This window comes from Oncorhynchus tshawytscha, linkage group LG10 (assembly GCF_018296145.1).
Source record: "Oncorhynchus tshawytscha isolate Ot180627B linkage group LG10, Otsh_v2.0, whole genome shotgun sequence".
Classification (NCBI taxonomy): domain Eukaryota; kingdom Metazoa; phylum Chordata; class Actinopteri; order Salmoniformes; family Salmonidae; genus Oncorhynchus; species Oncorhynchus tshawytscha.
In genome coordinates, this window is record NC_056438.1 from 68,632,428 (window position 1) to 68,650,002 (window position 17,575).

General features: G+C 40.8%; 1 protein-coding gene across 1 annotated transcript in view; it reads right to left on the reverse strand.

Moving 5' to 3' along the window:
* The window catches only part of LOC112259639 (ephrin type-A receptor 4-like), a 57,492-nt gene that overhangs the window by 18,173 nt on the left and 21,744 nt on the right, over positions 1–17,575 (reverse strand). The window contains exon 5 of the mRNA XM_042328928.1: positions 1,470–1,625. Within this exon, the coding sequence (XP_042184862.1) occupies positions 1,470–1,625 (156 nt within the window). The remainder of the gene's footprint in view (positions 1–1,469; positions 1,626–17,575) is intronic.

Genomic DNA, 17,575 nt, shown 5'->3' on the forward strand with positions numbered 1-17,575 from the left:
AAGCCCAGACCTCAATCCAATTGAGAATCTGTGGTATGACTTAAAGATTGCTGTACACTAGCAGAACCCATCCAACTTTAAGGACCTAGAGCTGTTTTGCCTTGAAGAATGGGCAAAAATCCCAGTGTCTAGATGTGCCAAGCTTACGGAGACATACCCCAAAAGACTTGCAGCTGTAATTGCTGCTAAAGGTGGCTCTACAAAGTATTGACTTGGGGGGGTGAAGAGTTATGCACGCCAAGTTCTGTTTTTTTGGTCTTATTTCTTGTTTGTTTCACAAAAAAAAATATTCTGCATCTTCAAAGTGGTAGGCATGTTGTGTAAATCAAATGATACTAACTCCCCCAAAATATATTTTAATTGCAGGTTGTAAGGCAACAAAATAGGAAAAATGCAAAGGGGTGTGAATACTTCGCAAGCCACTGTACGTTCCATTTTATTATTGTTGTTCTGTTGTGTGTTCTCATGTGTTTTCTCAGGCTGACTTGGTACGTTCCATTTTATTACTGTTGTTCTGTTGTGTGTTCTCATGTGTTTTCTCAGGCTGACTTGGTACGTTCCATTTTATTATTGTTGTTCTGTTGTGTGTTCTCATGTGTTTTCTCAGGCTGACTTGGTACGTTTCATTTGAGTATTGTTGTTCTGTTGTGTGTTCTCATGTGTTTTCTCAGGCTGACTTGGTGAACCATGTGCTGTATATAGGCATAATTAAGTTTATGACAAACAGACCAAGGTCTCAGTCAGAACATATTTACTGAGAGAGAGAGAGAGAGAGAGAGAGAGAGAGAGAATATTAATCCCACTCAGCACATGGTTTATTACTCTTAAGTCATTGGATCAGTAGAATGGGAGGCGTGAGAGGAGAGAGAGAGAGACAGGCGTGAGAGGAGAGAGACAGGTGTGAGAGGAAAGAGACAGAGGGAGGCGTTAGAGGAGAGAGAGAGACAGGCGTGAGAGGAGAGAGACAGAGGGAGGCGTGAGAGGAGAGAGAGAGACAGGCGTGAGAGGAGAGAGACAGAGGGAGTGTGTGAGATACCCCTATGGGGAAATACAGTGTGTGAGATACCCCTATGGGGAAATACAGTGTGTGAGATACCCCTATGGGGAAATACAGTGTGTGAGATACCCCTATGGGGAAATGCAGTATGTGAGATACCCCTATGGGGAAATACAGTGTGTGTGATACCCCTATGGGGAAATACAGTGTGTGAGATACCCCTATGGGGAAATACAGTGTGTGTGATACCCCTATGGGGAAATACAGTGTGTGAGATACCCCTATGGGGAAATACAGTGTGTGAGATACCCCTATGGGGAAATACAGTGTGTGTGATACCCCTATGGGGAAATACAGTGTGTGAGATACCCCTATGGGGAAATACAGTGTGTGAGATACCCCTATGGGGAAATACAGTGTGTGAGATACCCCTATGGGGAAATACAGTGTGTGTGCGTTCATGTGTTCTTACGTGTGCAGGGCATAGATGCAGGGTCCGTCTCAGAGCGGTAGTATCCTGGGTTGCAGTCACAGACAGTAGCCCCCGCTTTCTCTGAGTGACTGTGTGGAGGACACTCAGAACATGCTCCGTCTGTAGACACAGCTCTGTAGAAACCAACCTTACATGCTGCAGAGAGACAGATTCAATGACTTGTCATTCCATCAACAAATGCATTGCCATACTACTTAGTTTGACATAACCCCCATGGTGTGTGAGAAAAGTGGGGGTAACAGTGTTTGTGTGTGTGTGTGTGTGTTGGGGGGGTGATGACAGAATGACACACTCATCAGCATAGGAAGTATTCCTATAGTCCCTGTAATTACTCTGTAATTATCTCTGTAATTACCTCTAATACTCTCTCTTTCTCTCTAATGCGCTCTCTTTCTAATGCACTCTCTTTCTCGCTAATGCTCTCTCTCTCTCCAATGCCCTCTCTCTCCAATGCCCTCTCTCTCCAATGCTCTCTCTCTCCAATGCTCTCTCTCTCCAATGCTCTCTCTCTCTAATGATCTTTCTCTATCTCTCTAATGCTCTCGCTCTATCTCTCTAATGCCCTCTCTCTCCAATGCCCTCTCTCTCCAATGCTCTCTCTCTCCAATGCTCTCTCTCTCCAATGCCCTCTCTCTCCAATGCTCTCTCTCTCCAATGCTCTCTCTCTCTAATGATCTTTCTCTATCTCTCTAATGCTCTCGCTCGCTCTAATGCTCTCGCTCGCTCTAATGCTCTCGCTCGCTCTAATGCTCTCGCTCTCTCTAATGCTCTCGCTCTCTCTAATGCTCTCTCTCTCTAATGCTCTCTCTCTCTAATGCTCTCGCACCTTCTCTCTAATGCTCTCTCTCCTCTCTAATGTTCTCTCTCCTCTCTAATGCTCTCTCTCTCTAATGCTCTCTCTCTATCTAATGCTCGCTCTCTCTAATGCTCTGTCTAATAATCTCTCTCCCTCTCTAATGTGCTCGCTCTCTAATGCGCTCGCTCTCTCTAATGCTCTCGCTCTCACTAATGCTCTCTCTCTAATGCTCTTTCAAATTCAAGCTGCTTTATTGGCACGAAAAACATTGTGTCAATATTGCCAAAGCAACATTGTATACAATATACATTGTAATAAAATTAAAAATAATATAAAATGGTAGTAAATAATACACAATGATATACAAAAATAACAGAAATAGTAGAAATGTAATAAATATAAAAAGCTAAACATGGAAAATGAAACTAACTTATAAATAAATAACTGTCTCTTCACCATTACATCAGTACTACAACTACCATCATCATTACTACTACGACCACCACCACCATCACTGAACTGCTATCATCACCCTACTACCCATACCACTGCTATTTGGAATGATAAACAACAATAATAATAGTAATAACAATAATACCAATAATAGTAATAATAAGTAAGTTACTATTTATTATGCAGATGTTATTATTCGGTGTCCCTCAGGCTATGGCAGGCAAATACATATTTGGCTGCAAGAGGAGCCATTGCTCCTTCGCCCATGAGTATTCTTAGTTTTTCCTCTGGGTTTAATAAGTTAACATTTGGAATAAATATAGTCATTTCTGTGAAAAATGAATCTCTTGGTGAGGAATATTTCTCACAGTAAAGGAGAAAGTTAATCTCTGTTTCTACCTCCCCTGTCGTGCAGTGACCACATACACGCTCCTCTTTGGGTAACCATGTATTTTTATGTCTGCCGGTTTCTATTGCCAATTGGTGGAAACAGCCTGTACTTGGTAAGGATCTGTCTCTGCTTCGTATCTCTGACAGAGTAGAGATAATCAGCCACTGCATATTCTTTGTTTAGGGTCAGATAGCAATTTAGTCGGCTTTGGGATTTTGTTTGGTTTTTCCAATGTTGTAAATGAGTCCTTTGATTGGTTCATGATTTTGTTTATTTGAATTCTTTCTTTTGAAGCAGTGCTGGTGTCAGCTTGGTTGTTTAGGTCCAAGACCAGTTGACTAAAAGTGCTCATTTCTGGGCTCAGCTCCTGGATTTGAAGTGCTTTAAATTGCAGACGTGAATTTGGATGTAACCAAATTTTGAAGGATCTTTTGAGAATTTTCATTACCACTGGAAAGCGGCCCAATTCTACCATACATGCATTCGTTGGTGTATTTCTCTGGACTTGTAGAATTTTCCCGACAGAAGTCTGCATGTAGGGCTTCAATTGGATGTTTGTCCCACATATTAAAGTCCAGTTTATTGAGTGGCCCCCAAACCTCACTTCCATAAAGAGCAATTGGTAGGATTACACAGTCAAATATTTTGGTCCAAATTCTAATTGGGATGTTGATATTGAATCATTTCATTTTTATTGCATACAATGCTCTGCAGGCTTTTTCTTTGAGTGCATTCACTGCCATATTATTTATTTCACCTTTATTTCACCTTTATTTCACCAGGTCAGCTGGTTGAGAACAAGTTCTCATTTACAACTGCGACCTGGCCAAGATAAAGCAAAGCAGTGTGACACAGACAACACAGAGTTACACATGGAGTAAACAATAAACAAGCCAATAACACAATAGACAAGTCAATGACACAGTAGAAAAAAAGAGGGTCTATATACAGTGTGCAAAAGGCATGAGGAGGTAGGCAATAAATAGGCCATAGGAGCGAATAGTTACAATTTAGCAGATTAACACTGGAGTGATACATGAGCAGATGATGATGTGCAAGTAGAGATATTGGTGTGCAAAAGAGCAGAAAATTAAATAAAAACAGTATGGAGATGAGGTAGGTAGACTGGGGGGGATATTTACAGGTGGACGATGTACAGCTGCAGTGATCGGTTAGCTGCTCAAATAGCTGATGTTTAAAGTTGATGAGGGAAATAAAAGTCTCCAACTTCAGCCATTTTTGCAATTCTTTCCAGTCACTGGCAGCAGAGAACTGGAAGGAAAGGCGGCCAAATGAGGTGTTGGCTTTGGGGATGATCAGTGAGATATACCTGCTGGAACGTGTGCTCCAGATGGGTGTTATCGTGACCAGTGAACTGAGATAAGGTGGAGCTTTACCTAGCATAGACGTATAGATGACCTGGAGCCAATGGTTCTGGTCACAAATATGTAGCGAGGGCCAGCCGACTAGAGCATACAGGTCGCAGTGGTATAAGGTGATTTGGTAACAAAACAAATGGCACTGTGATAGACTGCATCCAGCTTGCTGAGTAGAGTATTGGAAGCTATTTTGTAGATGACATCGCCGAAGTCGAGTATCGGTAGGATAGTCAGTTTTACTAGGGTTTGGCAGCGTGTGTGAAGGAGGCTTTGTTGCAAAATATTTATATTTATAATTTCTATTTCTATAATTCTATTTATATTTGTGATTCTGACATCTGTTTATTTTGTGAAATGTACTGCCAGGGCCCAATTATGGCAATATTGCTCTTGAATGTTAAGGTTCTGTTGAAGACCTTCTTTGGTTGGTGATAGAAGTAGCAAATCATCAGCATATAGCAGGTATTTTACCTCTTGTGTCAAATAGTGTGAGTCCTGGGGCTGGAGAATGGTCCAACATGTCTGCTAATTCATTGATATAAACGTTGAAAAGATTTGGACTCAAACTTGCAGCCTTGTATCACACCTCGACGTTGTGATAATAATTATGTTCTTTGGTTTTAGATTTTTATTGCACACTTGTTTTCTGTGTACATACATTTTATTAAGTCATACACCTCACCACCAAGCACACTTTGGAGAATTTTGTAGAAATGCCCTTCATGCCAAATAGGATTGAACACTTTTTTAAAGTCAATAAAGAGAGCAAAGACTTTATTAATTATTGTGTAAGGTGTACAGTGGGGAGAACAAGTATTTGATACACTGCCTATTTTGCAGGTTTTCCTACTTACAAAGCATATAGAGGTCTGTAATTTTTATCATAGGTACAAACTGTGAGAGACGGAATCTAAAACAAAAATCCAGAAAATCACATTGTATGATTTTTAAGTAATTAATTTGCATTATATTGCATGACATAAGTATTTGATCACCTACCAACCAGTAAGAATTCCGTAAGTATAAAAGTATAAAAAAGGGAAAATAAATAAATAAATATAGGTTGTATTTACAATGGTGCTTATTCTTCACTGGTTGCCTTTTTCTTTTGGCAACAGGTCACAAATCGTGCTGCTGGTATTTCACCCAATAGATATGGGATATCAAAATTTGATTTGTTTTCTAATTCTTTGTGGGTCAGTGTAATCTGAAGGAAACATGAGTCTCGAATATGGTCATACATTTTGCAGGAGGTTGGGAAGTGCAGCTCAGTTTTCATCTCATTTTGTGGGCAGTGTGCACATAGCCTGTCTTCTCTTGAGAGCCAGGTCTGCCTATGGCGGCCTTTCTCAATAGCAAGGCTATGCTCACTGAGTCTGTACATAGTCAAAGCTTTCGTTCATTTTGGGTCAGTCACAGTGGTCAGGTATTCTGCTACTGTGTACTCTCTGAATAGGGAGTATTATAGTTTGCTCAGTTTTTTTGTTAATTCTTTCCAATGTGTCAAGTAATTATCTTTTTGTTTTCTCATGATTTGGTTGAGTCTAATTGTGTTGCTGTCCTGGGGCTCTGTGGGGTCTGTTTGTGTACAGAGCCCCAGTACCAGCTTGCTTAGGGAGCTCTTCTCCAGGTGAATTTCTCTGTAGTTGATGGCTTTGTTATGGAAGGTATGGGAATCACTTCCTTTTAGGTGGTTGTAGAATTTAACATGTATTTTCTGGATTTTGGGTATTAGCGGGTATCGGTCTAATTCTGCTCTGTATGCATTATTTGGTGTTTTACGTTGTACGCTGAGGATATTTTTCCAGAATTTTGCATGAGGAGTCTCAATTGGTGTTTGTCCCATTTTGTAAATTCTTGGTTGGTGAGCGGACCCCAGACCTCACAACCATAAAGGGCAATGGATTCTATAACAGATCCAAGTGTTTTTAGCCAGATCCTAAATGGTATGTCACATTTTTTGTTCCTTTCGATGGCATATAAGGCCCTTCTTGCCTTGTCTCTCAGATCGTTCACAGCTTTGTGGAAGTTACCGGTGGGCTGTGATGTTTAGGCCGAGGTATGTATTGTTTTTTGTGTGCTCTAGGGCAACTCTAGATGGAATTTGTATTTGAGGTCCTGGCAACTGGACCTTTTTTGGAACACCATTATTTTTGTCTTACTGAGATTCGTATTTACAGATGGCATGCAAGTTTGTTATTAAGACACATGAAAGTTCACATGTTCCAGAAGGCATTTCTTCCAAAAAACGCAGTTTCATTCAAAAAATTTTTAACATTCAAATGGAGTGCAACATATGCTTAGTTTCCTGAAACAAGTCACATATGTGCTTACGGGACTCTTATCCAGGTTCATATCTCTGTAGGTGATGGCTTTGTTATGGAAGGTTTGGGAAACGCTTCCTTTTAGGTGGCTGTAGAATTTAACGGCTCTTTTCTGGATTTTGATCTTTAGTGGGTATCGGCCTTATTCTGCTCTGCATGCATTATTTGATGTTTTACATTCTACACAAAGGATGTTTTTGCAGAATTATGGTGACTGGACCCCAGATCTCACAACCATAAAGGGCAATGGATTATATAACTGATTCAAGTGTTTTTTGCCAGATCCTAATTGAAGGCCCTTCTTGCCTTGTCTCTCAGATCGTTCACAGCTTTGTGGAAGTTACCTGTGGCTGTGATGTTTAGGCCGAGGTATGTATTGTTTTTTGTGTGCTCTAGGGCAACTCTAGATGGAATTTGTATTTGTGGTCCTGGCAACTGGACCTTTTTTGGAACACCATTATTTTTGTCTTACTGAGATTTACTGTCAGGGCCCAGGTCTGACAGAATCTGTGCAGAAGATCTAGGTGCTGCTGTAGACCCTCATTGGTTGGGGACAGAAACACCTGATCATTAGCAAACAGTATTCATTTGACTTCAGATTCTAGTAGGGTGAGGTCGGGTGCTGCAGACTGTTATAGTACCCTCGCCATTTCCTTGATTTATATGTTGAATAAGGTGGCTGCATCCCTGTCTCACCCCACAACCCTGGGGAAAGATTTTTTTTTTTTTGCCAATTCTAACTGCACACTTGTTGTTTGTGTACATGGATTTTATAATGTTGTATGTTTTTCACCCAACACCACTTTCCATTAATTTGTATAGCAGACCATGCCAAATTGGGTCAACAAAAGCACGAGAAGACGTTGCATTTGTTTTGGTTTGTTTGTTTGTATCAGTTAGGGTGTGCAGGGTGAATACGTGGTCTATCATACGGTAATTTGGTAAAAAGTTAATTTGACATTTGCTCAGTACAGTGGTTCCTCCTTTAAAAGTTGCGAGCTTGCACCGCGGGAATTAGAGGTACCCAGCGTCACGGCTTCATTGCTCCAGAGCACCACAAGGGGGAGTTAGAACACCATTATGCATTTGGGTCCCAAGGTTTTTATATGACCAATGATATCGAGTGGTTCCAATGGCGAATTTGACACGAGCCACCCGTCCATGGTGACTTTCTTCGGCAAAAATGGCTGACAAAACATTACGGTGGGGTGGAAGCAAATGTAAGTAATTATAACGTCATAACGAGTCAAGCAAAAAATGTACAATTGAGAGGAATACGTTAGTTAACGTAGAGACAGATGATTGTGCATATTTTTGTCATAAAGTTAATTCATGAAAATCGCTATTTATCAAGTTAGCTGACTAGCTAACATTAGCCAGCTAGCTAGCTGGTGTTATTACATGAGTATGACATTGCAATTCATGTTGTTAAATGTTTTAGTGACTCCTGAGCAAACCAGCAACAGTGGGAAAGAGTGGATGCAAATAATCTAGCTAGCTAAAGCATTTAATGCAAATTGAATGTACAATTGTGTAAGCTTGCCTTTCCGTGCAATGTAGTATAAGTAGCATAGCTAGCTAACTATTTACTTGCTTATTGTGTAGTGGAGGATAAAAATAACTGTATGCCTATGGGATGTGCAGTATTACGCAACTTTTAAAGGAGGAACCAATGTACATTGTTTTCACTGAGGAAATGTACAAGTTTGATGTTAATGATAATGCAGAGGATTTTCCCAAGGTTGCTTTTGACGCATATCCCAAGGTAGTTATTGTGGTCAAATTTGTCTCCACTTTTGAGGATTGGGGTTATCAGTCCTCTCTCTCTCAAACACAAAGGAATGCTTTAAAGATTATTGTTTTTTATAGCTCAATTAAGCACTGATAGCATAAAAACACGCACACACAGGTGTGAGGGGTGGCGAGTCCTCTTCTGGCTGTGCCAGGTGGAGATTATAAGAGTGCATCAAATCAAATGATATTGGTCGCATACGCATATTTATCTGATGATATTGCAGGTTTAGTGAAATACTTGTGTTCCTAGCTCCAAAAGTGCAGTAATAGCTAACAAAAAGGTCCATTAAGGCCGGCTCGTTCTTCAAGATGTTCAAACGTTCATAGATGACCAGCAGGGTTAAATAATAATCACAGTGGTTATAGAGGGTGCAACAGGTCAGCACCTCAGGAGTAAATGTCAGTTAGCTTTTCAAAGCCGAGAATTCAGAGGTTGAGAAAGCATGTATAGTAGAGAGAGGGGGAGAGAGTTTATGGCTGCACATCCCTTTCTTATTCTCTCCCTCTTCATTCTCTCTCTCCCTCTCTTTCAGTCACCTGCCCTCTGTTTATTGTGGAGAAGAGGGAGGAGGGCAGGGTGGGATGGAGACAAAGCCAGCTCACAGCATTGTGTCCTATCTTCCTGCTACACCTCAATAGCTCACAGTGTGCCAAAATGTATGCCAGTATGGTTGTATGTGTGCCAGTGTGTTTGTGTATGTGTGTGAGTATGTGAGCGACAGAGACTGTGTGTGTGTGAGAGAGTAAATGTGTGGGTTTTTTTTCATGTCAATGGCAGGTCAGGTATCGCGTGTCTCCTTGATTGACAGCTCCGGGGTCATCCATCAGACTCAGAGAGACAGGAGACCCGCCCCCTGATAAGATCCTGCAGCGCAGGAATGTACACAGTGACAGAGGAGGAAGGACAGTAGATACACACTGTAAACAGTCAGTTTCTTGGCTTTTGTATCCAATCTCCTTGATGAGAGCAGCTGAAGCTGCCAGCCAAGCAGGTAGGGGGGAGACAACCAGGCCTCCAGTATCCGGTCTGGAGCGTGAAGTCATGAGCTCTGCTGGTCGGCTCCTTTGTTGCAACCTAGCTAGGCCAAAAGCCCTGGTCTGCACTAGAAAGCCTAAATAAATTGCGATCGGCAGATTTTTTTAGATGTTGTTTTGGGCTTTAAAATTAGTTTATAATCAAGTTCGATCCCCACGGTGAATTATGTTAAAGTTCCCTACAAAATGTGTTATTTAATTAAATAGTGATGCGTTCTAACTACTAGATATTTAATTAAATAGTGATGCGTTCTAACACTCGATATTTAATTAAATAGTGATGCCTTCTAACTACTAGATATTTAATTAAATAGTGATGCGTTCTAACTACTAGATATTTAATTAAATAGTGATCCGTTCGAACTACTACATTTGTCTTCACACAGGACCACGTGCTGACACAGACCACGGGCCGGCAGGCTATGAGGAGGCTCGCGCACTCAGGCAGGATGAAAAGGACTACATCAACCATGATGTACCATACAGCCACTTTCACCATGATCCTTAGCGATTTTATGGTGTCAATCAGCCCCATTCAGCAATATGACATGCTTCAAACTGACGTCAGCGCTATCACTATCTACTAGTCTTAATGTCTATGGAGACAACTCACGTGTGTGTATGTGTGTGTGAAAAGGCGGAGTGAGGTAGAGTGAGTGTAGACATCTTTATTTCTGCTATGAACTCAGTAAGCTGTGAGAGAGCGAGAAAAAGAAGGGAATCATTGTTGCAGGGGGATTTTGACATGCTAATATTCTCACTGTCGGTTCCGACCGCCCCTCCCCCAGCCTGAGCCCCCCCACACACACTAAAAGCTGTGAGAATGTGAAACTAAATCCACCTAAACTAGTATATTACTAGCATGTTTGGTCGACTGATGGAGGAAGGAGAGATGAATTCTGGAGTGTCAACACCTATTCAGTGACAGATGTAACAGTGTGTACGTGTGTGTGTGTTTGTGGACGTGTTTAACTATTCTTGTGGGGGCCAGGAGTCCCTACAAGAATAGTAAACAAACAAACATTTGACCAACTGAGGACATTTTGTTAGTCCCTACAAGGTCAAATGCTATTTCTAGGGGGTTTATGGTTAAGGTTAATATTAGTGTTAGAATTACGTTAAGGGTCAGGGTTAGGAGCTAGGGTTAGGGATAGGAGCTAGCATTAGGTTTATGTTTTTGGGTTAAGGTAAGAGTATGGGTTAGGTTTAGGGAAAATAGGATTTTGAATGGGACTGAATTGTGTATCCCCACAAGGTGTGTGTGCGTGCATGTGTGTACGTACATGTGTGAGTACATTGTGTGTGTGTGTGTGTGTGTGTGTGTGTTGGTGAGGAAGGATCTAATCCTGGTTTAGGTAGGCCTGACAGACAGACATCTCACTCTCTCAGAGTAGTCATATACAGTATAATATCCAACCCTTACACAGATGTCCTGTTGTGTTTAACTACACCACTCACTGTGTGTCACTGCAGAGGTGTTGACAAATGTCTCCTTTGAGGATAATCATAGTTCATCTGGTTAGGAACTCTGGTTTAGTTCACAAGAGCTGTAGGCAGGTAGTAGCAGAATAGAACAGGGATTACTGAATCAGATGAAGATTTAGGAGCTGTATTGTGTTACAATTTACAAGAATACCTAGATCACAGAGCAGTGATTGGGACAGCCTTGGGTTTACTACTCCACAACGGTTAACTATGAAAAACGTCAAATTTTCCCCAGGTCTAACCCATAACTCCCTCTGTGGCCATCCTGCCCTCATGTATCACTCCATCTATCCATAACTCTGTGTCCCTCCCTCTATCCAGCACCAAGACAGCTGACACACTGGAACAGTCAGGGGCACTTCCAACTCAAGAAAGAGAAAATCTCAACCCTGCTACCAAAAAAGTCCTTTCACCCAGCCACAGTGGGTGAATGCAAGCATTTACCAGGACTGTGCCTCAAAACGAAATACAGTGGGGCAAAAAAGTATTTAGTCAGCCACCAATTGTGCAAGTTCTCCCACTTAAAAAGATGAGAGAGGCCTGTAATTTTAATCATAGGTACACTTCAACTATGACAGACAAAATGAGAAAAAAAATCCGTCTCACTCCAAACTCCACTATGGCCAAGACCAAAGAGCTGTCAAAGGACACCATAAACAAAATTGTAGACCTGCACCAGGCTGGGAAGACTGAATCTGCAATAGCTAAGCAGCTTGGTTTGAAGAAATCAACTGTGGGAGCAATTATTAGGAAATGGAAGATGTACAAGACCACTCATAATCTCCCTCGATCTGGGGCTCCACGCAAGATCTCACCCCGTGGGGTCAAAATTATCACAAGAACGGTGAGCAAAAATCCCAGAACCACACGAGGGGACCTAGTGAATGACCTGCAGAGAGCTGGGACCAAAGTAACAAAGCCTACCATCAGTAACACACTACGCCGCCAGGGACTCAAATCCTGCAGTGCCAGACATGTCTCCCTGCTTAAGCCAGTACATGTCCAGGCCCGTCTGAAGTTTGCTAGAGAGCATTTGGATGATCCAGAAGAAGATTGGGATAATGTCAGATGAAACCAAAATATAACTTTTTGGTAAAAACTCAGCATTCTTTGTCCTCCGAACACGACGAGTTAAGTTGCATCCAAAGAAAACCATACCTACTGTGAAGCATGGGGGTGGAAACATCATGCTTTGGGGCTGTTTTTCTGCTAAGGGACCAGGACGACTGATCCGCGTAAAGGAAAGAATGAATGGGTCAATGTATCGTTAGATTTTGAGTGAAAACCTCCTTCCATCAGCAAGGGCATTGAAGATGAAACGTGGCTGGGTCTTTCAGCATGACAATGATCCCAAACACACCGCCCGGGCAACGAAGGAGTGGCTTCGTAAGAAGCATTTCAAGGTCCTGGAGTGGCCTAGCCAGTCTCCAGATCTCAACCCCATAGAAAATCTTTGGAGGGGGTTGAAAGTCCGTGTTGCCCAGCAACAGCCCCAAAACATCACTGCTCAAGAGGAGATCTGCATGGAGGAATGGGCCAAAATACCAGCAACAGTGTGTGAAAACCTTGTGAAGACTTACAGAAAACGTTTGATATCTGTCCTTGCCAACAAAGGGTATATAACAAAGTATTGAGATAAACTTTTGTTATTGACCAAATACTTATTTTCCACCATAATTTGCAAATAAATTCATTAAAACTAAATTCATCACTGACATCAATACAGAGTCTCTCAGAGCGTTCACAGTCAGACCACTGACACTCTTATCAGATCACAGCAAAATCAGTCTTGAACAGAGAAATACTCAAATCATGAGGCATCAAAGCCAAAGAAACGGCATAATATTAAGAAATGTCATAGATGGAACGAAAATAGTGTAGAAACCTACCAAAAACAATTAGGCAACAACAAATTCAATCCCTTCAAGACAACTTCCTGGACAAAACGTTTCACTGTAATAGTGAGGTGTCTTAGAATCAACTACTAAAGACTTCCAGAACCCACTGGATTGTCCAATTACATTGAATGTACAGGATAAACCTCCAACCCAAAAAGGCCTGTGGTGTTGATGGTATCCTCAATGAAATGATAAAATACAGTGCCTTGCGAAAGTATTCGGAGACTTGATTACACACAGGTGGATTGCATTTATCATCATTAGTCATTTAGGTCAACATTGGATCATTCAGAGATCCTCACTGAACTTCTGGAGAGAGTTTGCTGCACTGAAAGTAAAGGGGCTGAATAATTTTGCACGCCCAATTTTTCAGTTTTTGATTTGTTAAAAAAGTTTGAAATATCCAATAAATGTCGTTCCACTTCATGATTGTGTCCCACTTGTTGTTGATTCTTCACAAAAAAATACAGTTTTATATCTTTATGTTTGAAGCCTGAAATGTGGCAAAAGGTCGCAAAGTTCAAGGGGGGCGAATACTTTCGCAAGGCACTGTATATAGACCACAAATTCCAATTTGCTATGCTTAAACTCTTTAACATCATCCTCAGCTCTGGCATCTTCCACAATGGAACCAAGGACAAATGTGATCTCAATAACTACCATGGGATATGTGTCAACAGCAACCTTGGGAAAATTCTATGCATTAACAGCAGACTACAACAATACAAAAGCTAAGTTCTCATGCTTTGTTGATTTCAAAAAACCTTCCATAACAAAGCCATCACCTACAGAGATATGAACCTGGATAAGAGTCCCGTAAGCACATATGTGACTCGTTTCAGGAAACTAAGCGTAGTTGCACTCCATTTGAATGTAAACTTTTTTTAGAAATCAAAATGTTTTTTTTTGGAAGAAATGCCTTCTGGAACATGTGAACTTTCATGTGTCTTAATAACAAACTTGCATGCCATCTGTAAATACGAAGCACATTGTTAAATTACGAGCCTAGTTGGTTTAGCCACAGAAAAGGACGGGAATCTTCAAGCAAGCCATGATTGGCTGAGAAAAATGGATGGGCTGGATATGCCGAGAGATGAGTTTGGATTGGTCTGCCATGTAACAAGCTTCTGTCTATAACATGAGCTGGTCAGTATGTGTAGGTAATCATCTGTAATGCAACTTTTTTTGAAAGATATCAAGTACTGTAGTAGAATTGCAAAAGTGTTGCTCTCCACTTTCTGGAGGACAGAGTTTTGAAAACAGTGGAATGCCCAGTGGAATTACAATATGATAGCTAAGTAGATGGAGAAAAATTTCAGGCGTTTGATTGCAAATATTACAAGAGAGTCGAAAAGAGAACACACAGAAGGATATTGTATAAAACACCTGTCTTCAGATTACATCTTCAAACTAAGGGCAACCATGGTATCTGTGACAGAGAGGGAGGATGTATACAGGTAAAAATAGTCTAGCTAGCAACATTTTCAGATATTACACGTTTCTAATTTTGTCAGAAAGTCATTTTAATTTCAAGTTAAAACGTGCTGTTGGCTATCTGGCTAACCTTCGCTGGCTGTCTCGTTAGTTAATGTTATATGTATGTTCTGTGTAGTAATACTATTCGTATCTCAGAGCCATTTGCATTGCTAGTTATAGCTTAATGTTAGCTAGCTAACACTGAACCTTATTGGTTAGCTACCTGCAGATTCGTGCAGGATAGTAACATTATGAGTTGGGATTATGTTTCATTGTTTAGCTAGCTACATGTCTAAACAAAAAGACTCCACTATGCAAGTAACCATTTCAATAGAATGTTCATGATGTCACTGCGACAACTGTCAATAGACAGCTGGTAAATTCGCTCTGGCTATTTACTCCGATTTCAGACCACTCTTGTCTGAGTGTGCTAGAGCGCAGATTAACTGACCAATTTACGAACTCTGAACACCCGTTAAATATGGCCTGTGTCAGTAAACGTTGGCAAAAAAGCGTAATTCAATTTTTGCCAGCTGCACAGTTACAGTCACCAACGCTCTGGATAACATAAAAACAGCCTAACTAGCTCTGATAGGACGAGTAAAATGGCCACAGTGAGGTGTTCTCTCATTTGTGGCTGGAAGTAGCTAGCAAGCTAGCCAGTTAGAAAAAATAAAACCCCCACTCGGGTTTTCAATCAACAGACCAACCCTACCTCAATTATGAGATGACTAAAGGTTGCAGACCATGTTTTTCTCCATTAGGGGAGGACAAAGGTTGTGGACCATTGCTGAATCTTTTAACCATACCACGTGGTTAAACTCTTAGACTATCGATACCGACAGAATAAAAATGAGTCTTTGATATTAATTACTAGTCTGCAGCTAGGAATTTGGTATCATTGAACACGAAGAACGACAACCGCCGAAACATACACTCTATTACGAAATGAATGAATGTCACTCTGAACTATCCACTATAACCACGACAGAGAGAGAGAGAGAGGGAGAGAGACTGACAATTCTACAAAAAGAAACAAACTTTTCACCAGCGATCAAGATGACACACTGAGCGTAAATATATATATTGATTGCAATTGTTTCCGAATGAGTGAGCGTTCATATGCAAGAGATTAACATTTCAATTGTTATAATTATCACTCTGTAGTGACTTCTTAGTCGACCCCCACTTCCCCTTTTGTCTAACAAGCCGCCATGCCGGTTTAGCCCACTAGGGCACATTCTCCTATAATTTCTTGTAACCATATTTACGCATTTCTGTGAATTACTTAGTAATAAATAAATGATTTAAGACAATTGATGTATGGATGACTCATAGTGAACACTGGGTTCGTGCAGATAACCAACAATTTACGACGTTTGGAATGAGACTAACGTGAGGTAAAGTAAATAATTCATTAATTCGAAGGCTAATTGATCAGATAAAATATTTGAAAAGTTATTTTAGGAAATTATAACTTTGTAATCTGAATATTTTTCCTTGGTGCCCCGACTTCCTAGTTAATTACATTTACATGATTAATCAGTCTAATCGCGTAATACTAATTACAGAGAGTCTTCAGTTTAATGATAGTAAAGACACGACAAGTGTATGATAACATTTTCTAGCTCGGAGTCTCTACTTTTATCCAATGTAAAAAACAAATGTTGCTTCATAAGACCGAATCGAGCCGGTCGATCACATATGTGAGTCCCCTCTGTTCACAAACAGACCCCACAGAGCAACACAATTAGACCCAACCAAATCATGAAAACAAAAAGATAATTACTTGACACATTGGAAAGAAATAACGAAAAAACAGAGCAAACTATAACGCTATTTGGCCGTAGAGAGTACACAGTGGCAGAATACCTGACCACTGTGACTGACCAAAAATTAAGGAAAGCTTTGACTATGTACAGACTCAGTGAGCATAGTCTTGCTATTGAGAAAGGCCACCATAGGCAGACCTGGCTCTTAAGAGAAGACACGCTATTCTGCACACTTCCCACAAAAATGTTATGAAAACTGAGCTGCATTTCCTGCCAAATGTATGACCACATTAGAGACACCTATTTCCCAAAGATTACACAGACCCACAAAGAATTCCAAAACAAATACAATTTTGATAAACTCCCATATGTATTGGGTGAAATACCACCATCACAGAAGTGAGATTTGTGACCTGTTGCTACTAAAAAAGGGAACTAGTGAAGAACAAACACCATTGTAAATAAAACCCATATTTATGTTTATTTATTTTCCCTATTGTGTTCTAACTATTTCTGCAGTTTGTAACACTGTATATCGGCATAATATAACATTTGAAATATCTCTATTCCTTTGGAAGAGAGAGAGCGAGAGAGAGTACAGGGTTATGGAAACCAACACAGAAGTAGACACACAACTATGTAAAGAGCTGGATTAGCATTTTCTAGATTTGCATTTGTGTAAAAAAAGAAAGAATATGTCAATTACAAAGATGGCAGAAATTTAAGGGCACCTTTACTGTGAATGTTGCTTTTTCACTCTCCTCTTGTTCTCCCACCCCCTAACTCTATACATCTATCTCATCCCCATATCTCTCTCTCTTTCTCCTCTCTCACTAGACAGGTGATGATCATGTATTCAGGATTCTCCCACATAGAGAGAAGCATGCACACACACACAAACAGAGCTGAGTACCTGGACAAGTCCCACATCTGCTTATAATTATGACAGACGTGATGAGATGTCTACTGCAATTACACACTCAGTACGGCTATCTGCACCCACAATCTCTCTCTCTGTCCCACTCCAACTCACTCTCCATTTCTCTTCCACACATGCACAAATGCACGCATACACACACTTAGACAAGCATACACACAACCAAATGCCGAATGCTCTGTTGGGTGCTCTGAAGGTACATAGGAGTGAATTACAGCCATAATATCTCTCTGACATCTCTCTCACACTTGGACACATCTTACAAATTCACATCTCTCTCTCATACAGTGCATTCAGAAAGTATTCACACCCCTTGACTTTTTCATTATTTTGGTGTATAGGCCA